The following is an 18,191-nucleotide window of genomic DNA, read 5'->3' on the forward strand; positions in this document are numbered from 1 at the left end:
CTCTGGCAGACGTCTGTCTCACCTATTTTTAAGAACCTCCAACGAAGCAGATTGCATGACCTCTCTGTGAGCCACCTAAAATCCTGCATGTTGCAGTATAAGTCAGATTCCTTCACCAAAATGTCTCTGAAAACATATCCCAGGAGCAAATTGTGTTGCCAATTCTCTAGTCTGTACTTTTACTTTTGGTGTCTGTTTTTAAACTTAACTTGACCCTTCGGACATTTGTAAATCAGTTCATTAGGCAGTTGCAAATCAGTTAATTTTAGTTCCATCTCATTATGTGAGCCATACAGGTTGTGTTGCCTCAGTTCCCTCATCTGAAACCTAAATTTGCTGCTGTGCTAAATTTGCCATGTTACAGCTGCAGCCTCCTCAAACAGACTTCGCCCTGGAAGCACCCTCAGAGTGTGAAAAGCTTGATTGTGTAGAAAAAGGCCCAACTATGTTGTGTTATTGTGACTGAAAACAGAAGCCTTCTCTTTGTTTCAGCTTCCCCTTTGCAGACGCTGTTGTGATGTGTAATCTCTTTCTGGACTGGTCTGAGCTGTCACCTTCAGTTGTCCCTCTGCCTGTCTTGGTGTCTTCCCTCCTGAATTAGGAGGATCCCTCCCTCCTGCTGATTTGCCTCTTGTTATATGTATGAAAATTGCTTTTTCTCTGTGATTGGGCAAAGTAGCCATTTTCTCTTGTTGCACCATGTTTTTTAAAGATCTCTGCTTAAGTACAGCCTTTAAAACATTTTTTTCTCGCTGCCGTGAAGCAGTCTGCTATTTCATTTGAGAAGGATACCATAGGTAAAAAATTTGCCTTGTAACTTGGATAGCACCGTAGCAAATAAGTTGGCGTTGCACGTTTTCTGACTTGCAGGTACAAGCTTGGACCCAGGGAGCGTAGCCAGGAGGGGCTGGAAGGCAAAGCTGTGATGACATGTTCAGTATCCAGGTGGAGGGCCAAGAGGGCAGCTGCGCGGCGCTGGGTTGCATTCCAATGTGCTGATCCGTGGAACAGCGTTGGCATACGCTTTGGAAGCTGCTGCTTGCTCTCCTGGCTGTAGGGAAGGGGCTGAGGTGATGGCAGGGAAGTAAGGGGTGAGTCTCTGCAGAATATTTTCATATGATTGTAGCCTATTCTGGGCAGGCTGGACATTTGGAGCTTTGGCACTTCTTTCTGGTGTCCTTGTGTACCGTGCTGCCTCTGGTAGCTCCAAACTTAATAACTCCAGTGTGAGTTGTTAATTTTTTTCTGCCTCCTTGATTCCTGACCTGCTTAATTAAGTTGTAGGGAGGTTATATTTTCTCACTACTTGGGGGCTTAATGGGGTGGAGACTTTGGAAATAGTTTAACAATTTCACATTTTATGTGCTCTAATGAATTTCCCAGGATTTTGGAAGGGTTGTATCCAACTTTAGCATCGTAATTTCCAGCGTTTTATTTATGCTAAAATAAGTTAGTGCTGTGTTATGAGGCCCAAAGAGCCAACAGATTACAAATGAACTAATGAAGACATTGTTTCTCTTGGATAAAGGCTGTGACTCATGGTTGTAACTTGTACTGAAGAACTAGAGACCGTGAGCTTCACCAGGACCACAAGCTGGCACTGGGGTTCCTCTTTCCTTCCTTGTTATTTCAAACCTGTATTTGATTTCAGGTGCAGAAAAAAGAGGGTTTACAAGGACCAGAAACAACTCTGAATCTGCAAGAACTCCCCAGAACTTCGATAGGAAGAGGCAACTCTCTGAATCGCAGACAGAAACAATGAACAATTCAGACAGCAGAATAAATCCCAGACAACTGGGAACTCCCAGAGGTATTAAAGCAGTGTGTGTACACGCTTCAGGAATAAGCTGCCTTGAAGCCTGTGCTTTAAAAGATGGGCTGGGATGAATGCTATTGACTTTAAAATGAGCTGTAAAAGATTGTTGATTATTTGTAAAATATGATTATTCCAGGCTTTTTGGTGTTCTGAAGTCAGGTGCCAGTATTTCTAGGCAAACTGTTCTCAGAAGTTCAACTGTGAATATAAAACTTCTGTACAGATTGTGTTAAGATACACAGGCATGTTTGGTGGACAAGGTAACACTTACAAATTTTTGTTTGCAGGAGGATCCTATGCTACAGTCCCAGCATCAGCTGACAGAAAGAATCTAAATAAACCCACTCGAGGGAGGAAGAAGAATATATTTGAAGCCTACATGTCAAAGGAAGATGTTTCAGCAGGACTGAAAAGGGGAGAGCTAATTCAGGTGCCTGAAATGTACAGTGTCCATGCCCTTGTGATAAGTGTGAAACCACAGGCAGTTGTTGGAAATCAGCAGCAGTTGATGACAGAGAATTGATGTAGCACTTGTAGATGCCAGAGGAAGATATTTTCTCTTTCTCAGGGTGTTCTACAAGTGGGATGGAATCTCCTATGTTCCTCTGAAGTAGTTTTTTGTTTGATTGCCTGTTCTGTAAAATTCCTGATCCACTCTAGTGATAAATTGCAGATTTCTTGTTGAATAGTCTCCTGGCCATGATGGTCATTACTGGGGAGAGACTTCCTTTTACAAATGATGCTCAAAACAACAGCAGTTGCTAGCAGCCTCTGTATGTTTCAGTGTAAGCAAAAACAAATGCCTTTAGCAAGATACCTCTTGCTGAAATTTCTCACAAAAATGTTTGTGCTTCTTTTTGGAGCAGCAAAACTGCAGCCATCAGTAGGCAGCAATTCTTTTCTAAAGAATGTGGGGGTGGACCTGCTGTCCTGTCTGAGGATAGAGAAGATTTACATGGAGGTTGGCAGGGCTGAGATGGAGAAGAATAGAATGTCCTTGCACCATGTTCATAGTAGTCCTCAACATGGTGTAATGTTCTTCAGGACACACCTGGCATTCCAGTGAGATCAGACTGGCTGGAGAAAAAAGGCAGGTGGAAGTCAATGAAGGCATGACATCCGCATTGAGGCTTTGTTTACCCAAACACACACAGGTCTATTGCCATTTAATTGGTGTTGTAGTACTGGTGAGGTTGTGATACTTAACTGTCATCAATAGACTGGAGTCTCAAATGACATCACCTCAATTTTTGTCTGATTTTTTGTTACAATTTTATAATAATTCTTGTATATCATTATAATGGCATAATCTCTGGAGGTGTGATGAGGAATTTACATAAAAGACTGCCTGATTCCATCCTGAAGACCAATCTCATGCTCTTAAGCTTTGAGGAAATCGTATCCCTGCTGATGATCAGCATGGTCCACTGGGATACTTGGACCTTAGGCCAGTGCATTTTTAAAGACCATCACAGACATCTGCAATGGGAAGCAAATGGTGAGGGAGGAAGTGAGAGCCTTAGGCTCTGACTTCTGTCATAACTGCACTGGAATATGGCATGAAGTAAAGCTTCTGCCTTACCTTCAGCAGTGCTTTTGGCACCATTTTTGGTAACATAGCCTGATAGTGTTAAGTGCACTGTGTGTAGACTTCCTATGAGGTCAAGTGCAGCTGCAGATGAGGCATGTCAGGCTGTGATTACTACCTGAGAATCCCACTGAAATGCTGAGTCCCTACAGACCTGTGATTGCATGATCCCTGGCAAAAGAATCCCTAATTCTTGTAAATGTGTGTGTCTACTCCAGGTCATGTGCTGCGTAACTGGAAGAGTCATATGTGCTTTCTTAGGCTCTGTCTGTTTTCCTTTTATCCAGTTCCACATCTCAGGCAAACAATTGAGACTGTAGAAGCTAGATTTAATAATTCAGAGCTGAATGTTAGATCATGGGCATTCCAGCTCAGTATTTCTCATCTTCAGTTCATTCATCCTTATGATTTCATCAAGACCATTCATCACTGCAGCCTCAACCAGGATAGGTGAGATCCTGAGAGCAACTTTAGTGAATGGATGAATACTCGGTGGTTTTTGCTACAATGGCAAGAGACAGAATGAAAATGTGTCTGTTGTGTTCATCCCCAAAAGCAGGACATTTTGTTCTGGCATGGTGACCTGCAAAAAGGCTCCACAGGGAGCCTATGGAATGGGAGGACAAATCTATTAGTCTGAATCTGATGGTCTTGAGGAAACTGGAGTGCTCCCAGGCAGCCTGGCTCTCTGAACATGGGCTGTCTCCTGGAGCATCCTGGAAATACTTGGATGAGAATTTGAGAGCTCTGTTAGGGAGAAAAGAGCCTACCATAACACTGAGATTGGACCTTGTCAATGCAGCTGTGCAACGAAGTGTTCCTGAAAGTCCAACCCACAGAAACTCCTGACAGACCTGAAGATTGCTCAGATGACACAAGTGCTATGATTAGCAGCCCTAGATCAGGAAGAGTGAAAGATTATCTTTATGGGTGCTGACGTCTGTCAGTAATATTGATCTTAATGGCTTCTGGTGCTGTAGCTGACATAAGTCATGTTTTGATAAGTAGCAGAAGTGTGACCTGCAGATTCCTGGATTCATTTCGTCATGCGACGTGTCCGGAAGCGTCCTTCCGCAAGAAACGGGATCTGAGCTCAGGCGCTTATGAGTGCACAGAATTCCCGCTTCCCTGCCCTTCAGACTGCAGGGAGCAAACCCCAGGGGTATCAGGTTGGTTGGAATCACACCGGATAGCCTGAAGGCAAACAAGATTGAACAGCTCCTGCGCCCTTCCGTGAGCGCACGCTGATGGTTATGCACAACAGATGAAATCAGGCTGTGTATGAAAGAGCATTGACCCAAAGGACTCTAATCATCCTCTGAAGCATCAGCCAGAAACTCATGTCTGCTCCACGCCTCCGGCGTCTCCCAGACCCTCCCTGCAGGGCTGCTGGGGTCAGGTGGAGCAGACAGAGATGCAGAGCCTGCTTTGCTGTTAAAAGGGTGTTTTTCCTTAGAAAGCTGTTCTTTTGTGGATGTGAAAGCTGGGGTTTCCCTGGTTTTCATGGATTGTTTTTTCGAAGGAAGCCTTGGTAGCAATCAGATACTTGTGAACCCTGACCCTTTTTTTGTTGTTGTGTATATACAAACGAACCTAGGCATATGTGTTACAATAGTTGTTATAAACTGCTTGTTTTGGGATGTTTGAAGTTTAGTCTGAGTACTGCCTGCCCTGCGTTTAGAAAGCAGCTTGAGAAATTGTGACCCTTTTGTGTCTCACTGGGAAAGTTCAGTAAGGTTAGAAACTTTATTGGCAAGAGCCTACGAAGCTGCCTTGAATCATCAGAAAATGTTTTAGAAACCTTCCTGCAGACCTTGTTCTTCCTTTTCATAACAAAAGCTCTAATGACAGAAAAACACTGATAAATATAGCAGCTATTATTTGCAAGCTATTGTAAAATAATACAGCGTTAGTGTGACATCATGAGACTCTGCAGCCAGATCCTCACCCCCTAATACACATATGAGAACAGTTGTTCATTGCAGATGGGGAGAGTGACTGGTTCCAGATATGATATCACAGCGTGAAATGTACAACATTGTAAATAGGATTTTCATGGGCACAGATAATAGGGCCCATCTGCTTTCCAAGATAAATTTTGTGAGTTTCTTGCTTAAAGGAAGAGCTGAAGTTTTTTAATGTTACTTGATGTAAGAATTGTAATGCTGATCATAATTAGGTACTGCATATAAAATGCAGATGAACAGGCTGCACAATAAATGTGGTAACACCAAGCTCCTCTGTGTGCTTGCTGGAGCTGGGCATCCATGGTCACGTTGTTGCTCTGGTGCCCTCTGGGCCATGGACACAAACCCTGATTTTTCATGTGCATGATTGGCATTTACACCTGACTGATTGACAGCTGTCCCACACTATTCAAGGGGACTGTGCAGAGGAAAACAGGATATCCCCTCATCTGCTTAATGCTGGTAGGTAGAGCCACATATGGGGATTGACTCATTGTCAAACAGAGCAGCAATCCCTTCCCATTTTTTCCTTTCTCTCTGTAGCAGCTTCTGATGACTGATTCTAGGAAATAAGTGGAAGACAACCACTGGGAGTTTTCCATCAGTGGGTACCAGTGCTAATAGAAACTGATGACAGCAAGTCAGCCCTCACTTTGCTTAAGCATAAAATACCCCAGGGTTTCTCTCAGTGGGTCATCTTTGTTTCCATGCTGTTGTCCTGTGTTATGCCTGCCATGGGGGCAAGTGTCCTTGTTAGTACCAGTTATGTGAAACATAAAATTAGATAGTGCAACAAAGTACTCAAATAGTACTCAAATGTATTCCATACATGGAATACATGCTGCTGGTAATCTGGTATTCTGTATTTGCTGGTAAACTTTAGCAAATAAGTGCAATGGAAAATCTTTTTAAATACGTGAATTCTTCAAGGCAGCAAAACTTTCACATGTAATCAGCTCGATTTCCTTATTGTCTGAGTGTTTCCCAGAATACATAAAAAACTATTTGCTGCAGTAAAGTTTTAAAGAAGCAATTCCTGTGAGATGCTCCTATGATTGCTTAACACAGAAGTGCAAACAGATGGAATCTGTTCATATAATAAATTGGCTAACATTACTTCAAATACACAAGTGGAGAAATTTCTAAAGTTTCTTCCCAGAGCAGAAGCCTGTTGGAAGGCAGATACCTAAGTTGTATTCCCATAAGATTCAAATGCTGTCAGTTTGAACTGCAGTCACCTGAACCCAAATTTCCAGGATACTTTTGGGATGCAAATGTGTAGCCTATAAGGCTTTGGTTGGCTCTGCCTTTCTCTTGGATGGACCTGAGTGCAAGCAGCAAAACTGGTTGGTTTACTTTGGAAGGTTGATACGAATTTGTTGCAGGTGACTTGGCCTTTAAGTTGGCAGATAACAAAGCAGAAATAGATAGACCATGGAATTTTCAAATGTATTTAAGATAGTTTGCCTTTAAGTATGTTTAAACAGAATTTAATCCTGTAGACTTTAAATGTTTATTTTTGGAAAATCCTTTAAATTCTTTTTTGGAAATGTACTTTATTATCACAGTTACTGCTGCTGTCTGTTTGCAGGAGCAGCCTGAGCAGCCAGAGCCCCATAAGAATGATACCTGCTGCCATGCAAGCTCAGCTTTTCTTTTCCTCTTTCCTTGCATCCTCCAAAATAAGCAAACCCAACATTCTCCTTTTCCAAAACAGAGGAAGCCAAATTGTTTCTATTATCCAATTGTTAACGAAACTGGTGGATGCTCAGCAGAAAATGTGTGAAAGGAACAGGAGAGCTTGGATCCTCAGTTCACCCAGTAGCAGCAACAACTAATGATTCAACATCTCTTTGATGACAGACTGCACTAGATCAGCTTAAGCCTATCATGAAGCCGCCTTTTGGCTTGAAATTGCTTGGATGCTAAGTTGTCAAGACTTGAAATGTATAATGGAAATTTAGATGTATCTCTCATGTTTCACTGTAGATATATTACCCACAGCTCTCTAATTTAACTGGTGTTAAATAAAATTAATAAGATTCAGGCATAATCTTTCTCCTTCTTTCCTTTTTTTTTTAAGGGACCCTTGAGAATAAATCCTAAGAAGTACCATGAAGCCTTCATTCCATCTCCAGTAAGTGTAATTTTATAATGCTTTAAAGTTCATAAGTAAAGGTGCATTAAGATAGGAGTTATGCTGTGCACAGAAGGTCACTCAGAGGCGAATGAGTTGGAATAAATGAACACAATCTGGATTTTCTTTTATACCAAATATTCCCAACCAAATCCTGCTTTTTCATACCTCAAAGAAACGCTTTGCTTGTGCTGAGGCTGGGGATACTGCAGGGTCCCACAGAGGCCAGCTGAAGTCAGGTTTGAGGACCACCAGATAGCGTAATCAGAAACCCTTGGTTTATGGCTGCAGAGGTTTTATAGATTTTCCACTGATTTAAGTTAATCTTCCCTAAACAAATATGCTCTCCATTTTCGATCTGCTGCATGAGCTAATTTGAAAAGTCATTCCAGAAATAATATGTGTGATTCCTTTTCATGTGCCCGCTTTGGCACGGACTGTATCTTGGTTGGCTTGGGATGTGCTTCTGCCACATGGGACTGCCTTGCACCTCTTCTCTCTTCTTTCCTTATTTTGACAGAAAAGAAGGACTCTTGCAATTTCAGGGCCTTCCAGTTGGGAAGGTGACCTCACAGCTGGCACAGCCAAAGCTTTTTATCTGGAACTGACTTGGTCAAAGTGTTGCTGTTAATGAGAGAGTTTTATATTGAAATGTTTTGCTGGTGTGGGGATGAGAAGGCAGAGCCTGCCCTGAGACAGTGAAACATTGATTATATTGTTCTCCCTGCTGCTAACAGCGCTGTTGTTTTGGGGCTTGGGACAGCCTTGAAATTCATGGTGTTTTTTAGTTTATGTTGTTGATTTGGGGCAATGTTTTGGAGCTTTGTTAGAGAAGGTTGGCATTACAGGGATGGGAAAAGGTTGGGGCTGCAGAGAATACACTAGTATTAGCTAGAGGAAGAAGTACAGGGCAGCTCTCTGGTACATCAGGAGGGAAGTGTGTAAGTGAAAGGAACTTTGATCCTTCCTCTGCCAGGTGTCCTTGTAGGTGTGGTAAGTGTAAGCTGTTAAATATATTCTCTGAATTTGCAAAATGCAAGGTTAAAAGAGGAGTTCAGCTACTCTGATGAGTCATTTGGATGTGAGGCTTTACCCCTAATCGCCCCTCTGGTGTCCAGCTGTTGCCGTGTGCCTGTTCTGTGTGCAGGAATGCATACATTAAGGAGGGCTAGCAGAGGTGGTTATCTCAATTATCTTTCTACTTTTCTGCCCTTTGTGGAGATGAATACCAGAATCAGTAGAATCAACACCTGGATGAAGATGACTCTGGTTTATGTAGGCACAGTCCTTTAAGACAGATGCTTTGGGAAGCTTATCCTTTGAATAACATGATTTACCATAATGGAGGGGTTGCAGCCTTGGTGTTCTGCAGCACTTCCCATCATTGCCAGATGCTGCAAGAGCTGCAGCTGTGGAAAATCACCCTTTCTTTTCTGCTGTTGATGAGGGCATTATACCCCTTTCACTTCAGCTATGACTTGGCCATGCCTTCATGGAGTTCAGTGCAACAGCTGTTAACCTTCTGACACCAGAAGTCCTTGTGTGTTTCTTGCTGCACATGTGCTCTGTCTGCTCATCTCATTGTTGCATGGAGAGTTGAAGGGAAGGCCCAGGGCTTTTTTCTTGAAGTTATCCAGAGAACACACCCCAAGAACTGAAAATCTGCCTCGCATCTCGTGTGTTCCCTGTGCAGGGTGGTGTGCTTTGAGGTGTCAGTGTGAAGGATTTTGCTGCCAGGCATGAGTGACAGCGACTGGAGCTGTGCTCTGCTTGTGGGAGACACTTCTAGAGCAGATGAAAGTACTGCAGATCTCTTGTCAGAGGAGGATAGGGAGCACTGCTGGAGGTATTTGCAGAGAAAAAGCCCTGTGCTCTCTGGAGGGGGCTGGGGAAGTCTCCAGGCCATTGTGGCCAGTAGAGTAGATGCATCCCAGGGACAGCTGAGACTTTGCAAGTGATTGTGTTCTGTTGTCATTCAGTGCCATTTTAATTGCATTAGTAATCTGAAGTGTCAGCTGTGCAGAGGAAAAAGTGCACAAATTTTCTTGGAAGTGCGTAAGTTCACCCAACAGTTGAGAGCCTGGAGCTCAAGTTATAGAGATGTTTCTTTTTGGAGGGAAAGCCAGAACTGATGGCAGTTTTCTGATTACAGCTTTGTCACAGATGTTGAAATTAACTGCTGTAAAATAGGTGTGCATACACATATCTAGATTTGTGGATATGTATATGTACATATATTGTTTGGAAAGAGAGTGTGTGGGTGCAGTTAAAGACAAGACTCTTGCAGAGTGTGGAGATGAAGCTTTAACTGGATGGTGTGATACATTAGGCACCTTTACAGGGAGTGGAAGAAAATGTCTTGTATTTTCATGGACACAGGAGAAGAGGGAAAAAAGTGTAGAGCAAATTATTGTGAATGCCAGCTTGTGTCCTGCAGCACAGAGCAGCTACAGACTAAAAAAAAAACCCTAACCCAAACCAAGAATTTGCCTTAGAAAGTGACTTTGAACATTTCATTTTTATGTATATGATGGATTTAGGTAAAGAGTTAGAGCTGAAGGGAAAGGGTGGGGAGAAATAAGGAATAAGACCATGTGTAAAAAATCTGGCTTTTTGAAGAGAACGGTTTCCAATTTGAATTATGTTGGTCCAAGAGGCTTTGCAATTTTTCTGCATCTTGTCATGGGAGGCAGCTTTCACACAGCTGTTGAGCTGCTGCTGCTGCTTTTCTTTCTAAGAGTAATTTGGTCTCTTGGAGGACGGCCTTAGTTTCACATCATGGCAGGGTTCTTCCTTTTATTGTTTTGGTGTCTAAGCAGAGTCAGATACTTATGTGATATTTGGGCTTCATGTTTTCAGGTTATAAAAGAAGTTTTTCTTGGACACTGAGCGTGCTGGTAGTTCTGATTGGATTTATTCACGCATATGAAACTCAGGAGTGTCTGAGAAACAGCTGAAGTTGCCATTAAGATTTTTAAGTCTTGTGAGGCTGTTTTTTTCTTTGAAAGACAATGAATTACTAATCTGAAGAAACTCAACCTCTTTTTTTTTGTACCTCAAAACCATGCAAAGATAACTCTCTTCAGAAAAACTATTTAAACTGGTCATATTGATACTAAAGGCTCACATTGTTTGACATGTTCATTGCACTGTAAACAGACACATGGAATTTTTTGTATACTGAATTATGGGAAAGAAGAAATGAAAGCAGCAAGAGCATGGTCAATAATTATCAAAGAAAAAAAACCAACAAAACTGGCAATCCTTTAAAAACTAAAATCTTTGTGTTGGCATCTTCAGGAGACTTTGTTCATCCCATGAAGAAAATCTCCCAAACTAAATCTAGAGTAACCAAATGCCAAACATGTCTGGGGTGGATAATCATGGTGTGTGCAATTAGTAGAGGTTCTTATGCAAGGATGCTAACCCAAAATATTCAGAGTAGGTGTCCTGACATGTCTGTTACAGTAAAAGATCTCCTGGTTTGCAGTTGGCATCTGTGGTTGTCATTATTTGGGATACCTTCTAACGCAGATTGTGCCAAATGCAGAATATATGGTGTTAGCTCATTTGAAAAAGAAGAGATTGCACCCCTAACCACAATCCAGACCACCTTCACAGGGTGCCCTGCTGATCCAGGAGCTGCATGTCCCTGCTTTCCCAGCTCACCAGGAGAGCAGCAGGAGCTGTGCATGGAGCACTTGGCAGAGACTGTGATGTTAACAGTTCTGAACCCTTGTCTGTTCTGAACACTGGCTTCGAATGTTTGAGGTGGGAAATTAATATGTCAAGAGAGCTGTGACAGCAGAAAACTCTCTACCTGTTCCCAAGAGTAACTAGAGGAAGTAGAGGAATTGAGACAGCACATCTTGAGGGCTTGGCTCTGTCTGTGGAACTACTGTACTGGTACATCCATACAAAGGTGCTAAAAGATCCTGTATGTTAAAGGGCATATGGTGAATCTCTTTTGTTCCTGTGCACAACTGCAGGATGTTTGCCTCACCAGGTGTGTGTCTTTCTTGATGGCAGTGTTTTAAACCTCATAACAACCATGATTTAATATGTTTTGGTCTGGCACTTATTTTTCTTCCTCTTTGACTAGGATGGGAGTCGTGATATCTTTATTGACGGAGTGGTTGCTCGCAACAGAGCCCTGAACGGTGACATCGTGGTGGTGAGACTGCTTCCCAGAGATCAGTGGAAGGTCAGTTCAGTATATTTTTGCTGTGATTTGAGAGAAAGAGTTTATTACAATTTTCATGACTAAACTTGCAGGGCCTGAGACAGAGAACAGAGAATTTCCTACAAAACACATTAGCTAAATTGAGTTTATGCTGCTGTTGATTAAAAGACTTCATCCATTACAATGTTTGGGAAGAAGTGATACCTGAGGCGTTGACACCTCATTCTTTGCATGGAATGGCCTTCATTATCACTGTATGGGAAAGTCTGATGAGGCTGGTTCCAAGCACAGTTGTCAGAGGTGACTTTTGGTATGTGCTGTTTGGCTGTCTTCATGCTGTGGTGTTTTGGATAGCGCTGTGTAGGTGTTTGCAATTGCTTACGTACTTGACAAGTGTTGTTACAAAGCTTTAGTTATGATTAATTCTCTCTAATTTTTGGGTCCTCAGTCCATGAAAAGCTTATCTTGTCACAGCTCCAGATTTTGTGGTAATACCCTTCTTAATATGAATGAAGCATGTGTGAAATGACTGGAGCAATACAAATGTGGGACAATTGCTTTCATTTTCGTGTCTGAGGATTTCAGTTAAGATCACTGTCTGGGATTTATTTTTTTCTCCCCCACTGATAAAACTTCATTCCCTAATCAGACTTTGTCCTCTCAAATATTGGGATAATTTTATCTTGTTTGCAGGTTTATCTTTTAACATTACCATGCAAGGGCAGTTTTTGCTCCTTTCCTCTAGCTGCTGGGAGATGAAGCTACAGTTAGCAATTTTAGCATAGGCTTTTACACGTAAGCATGACAGAATCAGCACAAATTGTTTTCCAAACATGGTTTTTGAACTCTTCTTAAGAGTTTAAAGACTGTGGTATATCTTTTGGACAAGAGTAATTTTCAGGATGTTTTCAGCAGAATGGGGGCTGGTCTGAACTACTTTGGCCTGGTGCTTTTACTCAGTGTAGCTACCTTCTTTGCCTATCTTTGTTTGAAGCTATGTGATTTTAGACTTGCAAATGCAAGACTTCTTGCCAGGTCTGGTCATTTGCTGAACCTTCTACCTGTACTGTTAAATCTCATAACAATTTGAAATGATGATTTGAGACATATTAGAATTTGTCTCTTCCTTTTAAGTATGCATAAAATGAGTGAATGACCTGAGTATTTAATGACACACGTAAGTACAAAGCTAAACCTAATACAAAAGGCAATCATAAGTGGGTTCTAAGGTGTTACAGGTATATCCATATACAAATAAAAGAAAGAGGTCTGCTGCCATCTCGATAATCTCTGAGAACCAGTTTTGAGGGTCAAAGCAAAATTTCTTCGATAGCTGTTCAAGACTTCAAGTTCACTAAAACTGTGTTGATAACTATGTGTTTTAGTCACCAATTCCATATAGGCAAGTTATCTTTTGTATTAAACCATTTCATATAGATGGAAAAACAGAATAGTTTGGATGCTTGGATCCTTTGCCAGGACCTGCCAGCACAAGGGCTTCTTCGTAGGCTTGATAGAGATTGCCTGAGCTGGAAGCTTTGTCTGCAGTTTTCCATTTATAACCATTTCTAAACAAAGATAATGCCTCTCCCTCCCTCTTCTATTCTCATACCTTCATATGTTCAACAGTAATGATCTTTTATGAATACAAGAGGAAGCATTCAGAATGTTATCCCTGTTCTGGCAAAGTGCACGAATAAATAGAACTGTTAGAGAAGTGGTATCTGACTGCAAGGAAGCTATTCAAAAGACTTGAGTGTTTTGTAATATGATTATGATTCTTCTGTGGTGAATTTACCCTTGCCAAATGAAGTAGCTGGAACATGCCAGTCATGTTTTTCAGCCACACAGGTGCTGCACTGTGTAGTCTCATTTTTTGTTTCTCGCCATCAACAACTCAATCAGCGATGACATTCCTTTTCCCCTGCTCCCCAAATCTCTTGCTATGTACTCATGTTTGTATTAGTTCTTTGGGAAAGGTGCCACTAAATTGCACTGAAAGATACTGCATTCTGCCAAGTAATTCATACTGATTAATGATAAACTGTCACAACCTATTTTAGGTTTTTCCATTTGTTTAGTCTCATGCTGCTGCAAAGCTGCCACTTAGGTGTATTGAGAGTTTTCTCCTTCCCGTTGGGCCTTTGGAACAAGCTGAAGAGCTTCAGTTGTTTCTTTGAAAAATGTAAATCAGATATATGGTATAACTGATGCTCTCAGAGGAGGCTTTACAGGCTCTGTACATATTGGTTTGTTAGGATTGAGATGTGTGTGCTGATTATTTTTATGGTTCTCTATTCCCAACACATTACCCAGTGCTCCACTGAGAACTGAGCTGTTTTTTTGCTGTTGTACCAGTTTCTTGCGCAAGATAAGGCTGTTGTTTCAGCAGTGTGTTCAGTCTGTGCCTTCTGGGTTTCCAGCACCCTGGATGGCCTCTGAATGCTCTGAGGGAAGCTCTTCCCATTGCTAGTGCAGGTGGTTCCATGGACCTTCTCCTGCAGTCACAGTGCACTGCTGCGTTCCAGTAAAGGCAGGACTTAGCTGGCACCTTGGTTCAATTTTTATGTGTAAATGGGAGGAAAAGGGAAAACCTGTGACTGGTAACAAGTTCTGGATTTTGGACAGAAAAACCTGTGTGTTTGCTGGAATTGCTGAGAAAATTAGGAGCTGCCCGTCCCTGGTGAGTTTGTCGCTGCAGGTGAAGTGCCTGTGAGGGAAGAGACACCAGCTGGAGAGCATTTTCTTCAGGGACATACTGTGTCCCACTGAGCTGTAATGGTGATACCCTATACACAGGTATAAATGCCACAGTGAAGTGTAAGGGGATGGTGAAATACTCTGGATGTGTGGTTATACTTTATGTAATACCTTCTTGAGAGAGACAGCAATATTTTCTCTCTCCAGCCTTCTGCTTCTTGGCTCAGTGGTGGGAAATTTATCAGGCTTGAATTTCTCAACATTGTGTCCTTCCCAGCATGTGCATCAATTGCTTGGATGAGCTACTGTGGTCCTCCCTGTGCTTTTTCTGTCTGCTCTTAAAGCTCTGTTTGTTCACGCGTCCGCTGGGAGAGCTGCGCACTGTTCGGCAATGATCAGTTTGTCAGTTCGTAATTCTCTGCTTACTATTAGTTCTGTTCAAGAGCCAACAATTTCAGTGTGGCACCACAGACTTGAAGGAGGGACTCTTTGTCCCTGAAACTTGTTATCTTGCTCTCCTGAAGGAGGTGGCCATCAGCTTCCTGCCAGGCTTGAGCGGTCTGCGTTGCGGTGACCACATTTGGAGGCCACGTTTCAGAAGTTCCTCTCCTGTCCTCTTGTGTTACATCTTGGGAATATTGAGGTGCTATGGTAACTTTCAAATATTTAGCTTTTGCAAAGTAAGGTATTTGACTTAGGCTGTTTTTCCAGGTACTTAACCTACTCTTAGTGAATGAAGTCAGAGTATCGCTGCAGTTTGCAAGACTGTCTCCCGACTTCAAGCTGTAGGGTTTCCCTGAGTCTATGCCTTTATCTTCTGGAAGAACATCACAATAAAAGATATCCAGTGACAGGATTTACTTCAGTCCTCGTTAATTACTCTGATAAAGAAGAAAAATGGTGCTTTATTTCTTGACTGATTTTTACTGCTTTCTTCACCCCTGGGTTCTCAGTATATTTTTCCGAGTTGTGCTTACATCAATTTCAGAAGCTCTAATTATACAGTGGTATAATTACTGAAGTCAAAGAAAATGTTGATAATATGATTACAGCAATATTTTGTAGGCTCATTAAGGAGGGAAGCAGTGTGTCAGTATAGAGGATAGACCTAACCTGTTTTTCCTTACAGCCTCTTTTTGCTCTTTTGCCGCCTGCTTAATTGTCAGACAGAATTTGTTTAATTTCAGGTATCTGTTTTGGTTTTTCTTGCAAGATGTAATTTCTTTTGTGGAAGGAAATAGCATAATAAGTCATTTGATATCACTTGGGGCTTGGATTCCTGGCCCAATCCCTGGTGCTTTTAGAGTAGTAGTTTATAACGTGGAATGTTTTTCATGACAACCGTCTCATGTATTGCACGCTACAGCTGAAATTTTAGTCTTAGTCTGAAAATAGTACCCAGACAAGGACTTGGTGCTGCCCAAAACTTACAAAAAAGAATTTTGGGGCCTAACTCCCTACTGCTTGCTACAATATGCCAGTGAGGTCTCCAGTTTTGCATAAGTATACTGTATATGTAGATAAAATAATTCCTGATTAACCTGCAGTTTCTCAGAAATTAGTGGAAATCAGTGCCTCTGTTGTTGTTGTTTTATGAATAATTTCCTTATCAGCTTGCAGTATTTCTTTGCACGATTTCCAGTTCCTTTGATCTTAACAGAGGGTCTCTAAGGCCAAGGATATAGAGCTGTTCATTATGTACAGTGTGTGTTGCTGGATAATAGGATAATGGGTCCAACATTTTAGTCACAAAGTGTCCAACGGTGATAGAAATAGTAATGCTTCATAGCTCATGAAAGCACATGTTCTATTCAACACTGAGCTGTCAGATGCAATACAGTGCAGCAGGAGATCTTCAAGCTGCCTCTTCTGAGCCATACATCACAGATAAATATTTAAACACTTTCTGTACAGAAGACATAAAGTACAATTCACTTTTCCCAGCTGTGACTGCTATTGGCATAATTGCAAACAAATGTGAAGAAGGAACAATTTGATTTAAGCAGTCATCACAAATATCACCACGTATACTTTGAACAGAGCTACGTATCCTGGCAAGTCACTGCCTCCCACTGTTGGTGAAAACCTATGAAGCATTAGTTGTCCAGAGGGGATGCTAGCTTTGGATTTGCCCTGCTGAATAATAATTCATTTCAACCAAATTCTTTTGAGACTCAATTTCTTCTCAAAATCTTGGAGCTAATGTAAGGATAACAGTAACTCAGGAGGAGATGAGGTTCTTAGAGGGTTATCACAGCAACGCTGTTTGAGTCTAACAATCAAGAATGTTGTTTGGAAACATTACATTCATAATAATAAAAAAAAAAAGTTCTGGAGAAGTCATTATTGAAATAGTAAGTGTTCTGGCACACTAAAAACATTCAAGTGTAATTCATGATATTCAGGGGTAAAGTGGGAAGCCTAAGAAGCCAGCTAGGAAGATGTCCAGAAAAGCAGAGCTCTAGCAAATCTGAAAGGCTGATGGATGCTGTAAGGGAGGAAGGGCAGTTGTTTTGTTTTTTTAATTTGTTTTGCTGTAGGCTTTACAGTGAGGGCTGTAAGTTGATGGTCACACACAAGTGTGTGCATATCCCTCCCCGTCTTGGCAAATCCCCAAACCACAAATTGATGGAATCTGGAAAAGCTTCATTACATGCTAACTTTCTAATTGTGCCGTTCTTTGGACGGCCACATGTTGTTCCACACTGCTGGGCCTTCGTTGTGAGCTGGCATGGCTCTTCCCAGGCTTTGCTGAGCTGCAAACTGACTGGATATGGAGTGGCAATGCAGTAGATTGGTAGCAGAAAAGCTGAGAGAATAGGAAGTGCTGCTGACTGAGACATATGTGGCATTGCATTTGCTTTCTCACAGATGTCGTTATCACAATTTGTTCATCAAATATCACTTGAAGTGAATCAACTGACATCTTAACACAGTCAGTTTTAGTAGCAACCCCTGGCATGCTCTTTATGGTGTATAATGATATAATTACTGTAATGATCCGGATTCTGTGAGATTGCCATGACCCAGTGCTGCATTCGGCCCTTGCTCCCCCTGCATGTGGGAAACAAGGAGGCAGAAACACCAGCCTTTTGGGTGTTGCAAGCAACTTTGCCTTCCTGAGAAGGGCCTTTCCTGCCTCTGTCTCTCCAATGGTAAAGCCAAAACCAGGATCCTGTATAATAAAAATCACAAGAAAGGTACAGTACAGAGTTTTTGAAGAGTCTAATATTCTTTTTATTCTTCCTCCTTCTGTGCTGAGTAAGAGTGATATTAAAAGGCAAATTGTTTGGTTAGGTAGGAAGACAAACTTCTTTTTACTGACTGTCTGCATCCTGTCCTGCCAGCGCAGACAGAGTCACATTGCAGCTGTGGTTTGGCTGCACAGGCACCAAATAAGATAAAAACGTTTCTCTTAGGTGAACAATTAAACATTAAATAATCATTCATGACATGTGGTCAGTTGTTACATCCCCAGTGTAATAATAGCAGATGGGGGTGAGTTTAGGCTGTGTGAGATACCTCTAAACTTCAGCGTGTGTTGCTCAGAGAGCTTCATCTTGCATTGAGGGAAATGCTCCTGGGACATCTGATCTTACTTTAGAAGAGGAGTCAAGCCAGCATTTAATACCTGGTGTCTGCTCCTGCTCACTACTTTTTTTCTTGGTCACATAAATATAATCTAGTACAGCAAATTGTTTCCTTTAACAACTAACTTTTCTTCAAGTGATTGTTTTAAACTTTGTTCTTCCAAGTCTTCTGTAAATATGCACACATCACAGTAGATTATTCTTAATCCA

At 41.7% G+C, this 18,191-nt stretch overlaps 1 protein-coding gene across 2 annotated transcripts in view; it reads left to right on the forward strand.

The window, feature by feature from the left end:
- The window catches only part of DIS3L2 (DIS3 like 3'-5' exoribonuclease 2), a 180,281-nt gene that overhangs the window by 16,427 nt on the left and 145,663 nt on the right, over window positions 1-18,191 (forward strand). For both annotated transcript variants that reach the window (XR_014616419.1, XM_084212427.1), the window contains exons 3-6: window positions 1,652-1,810; window positions 2,104-2,246; window positions 7,455-7,508; window positions 11,611-11,712. Coding sequence is in view for 1 of the 2 variants with exons in the window: in XM_084212427.1 (XP_084068553.1) it covers window positions 1,652-1,810; window positions 2,104-2,246; window positions 7,455-7,508; window positions 11,611-11,712 (458 nt within the window). In the remaining variant the exon portion in view is untranslated. The remainder of the gene's footprint in view (window positions 1-1,651; window positions 1,811-2,103; window positions 2,247-7,454; window positions 7,509-11,610; window positions 11,713-18,191) is intronic.

The sequence above is a fragment of the Fringilla coelebs genome (assembly GCF_963513975.1).
Source record: "Fringilla coelebs genome assembly, chromosome: 10".
NCBI classification, from domain to species: Eukaryota; Metazoa; Chordata; class Aves; order Passeriformes; family Fringillidae; genus Fringilla; species Fringilla coelebs.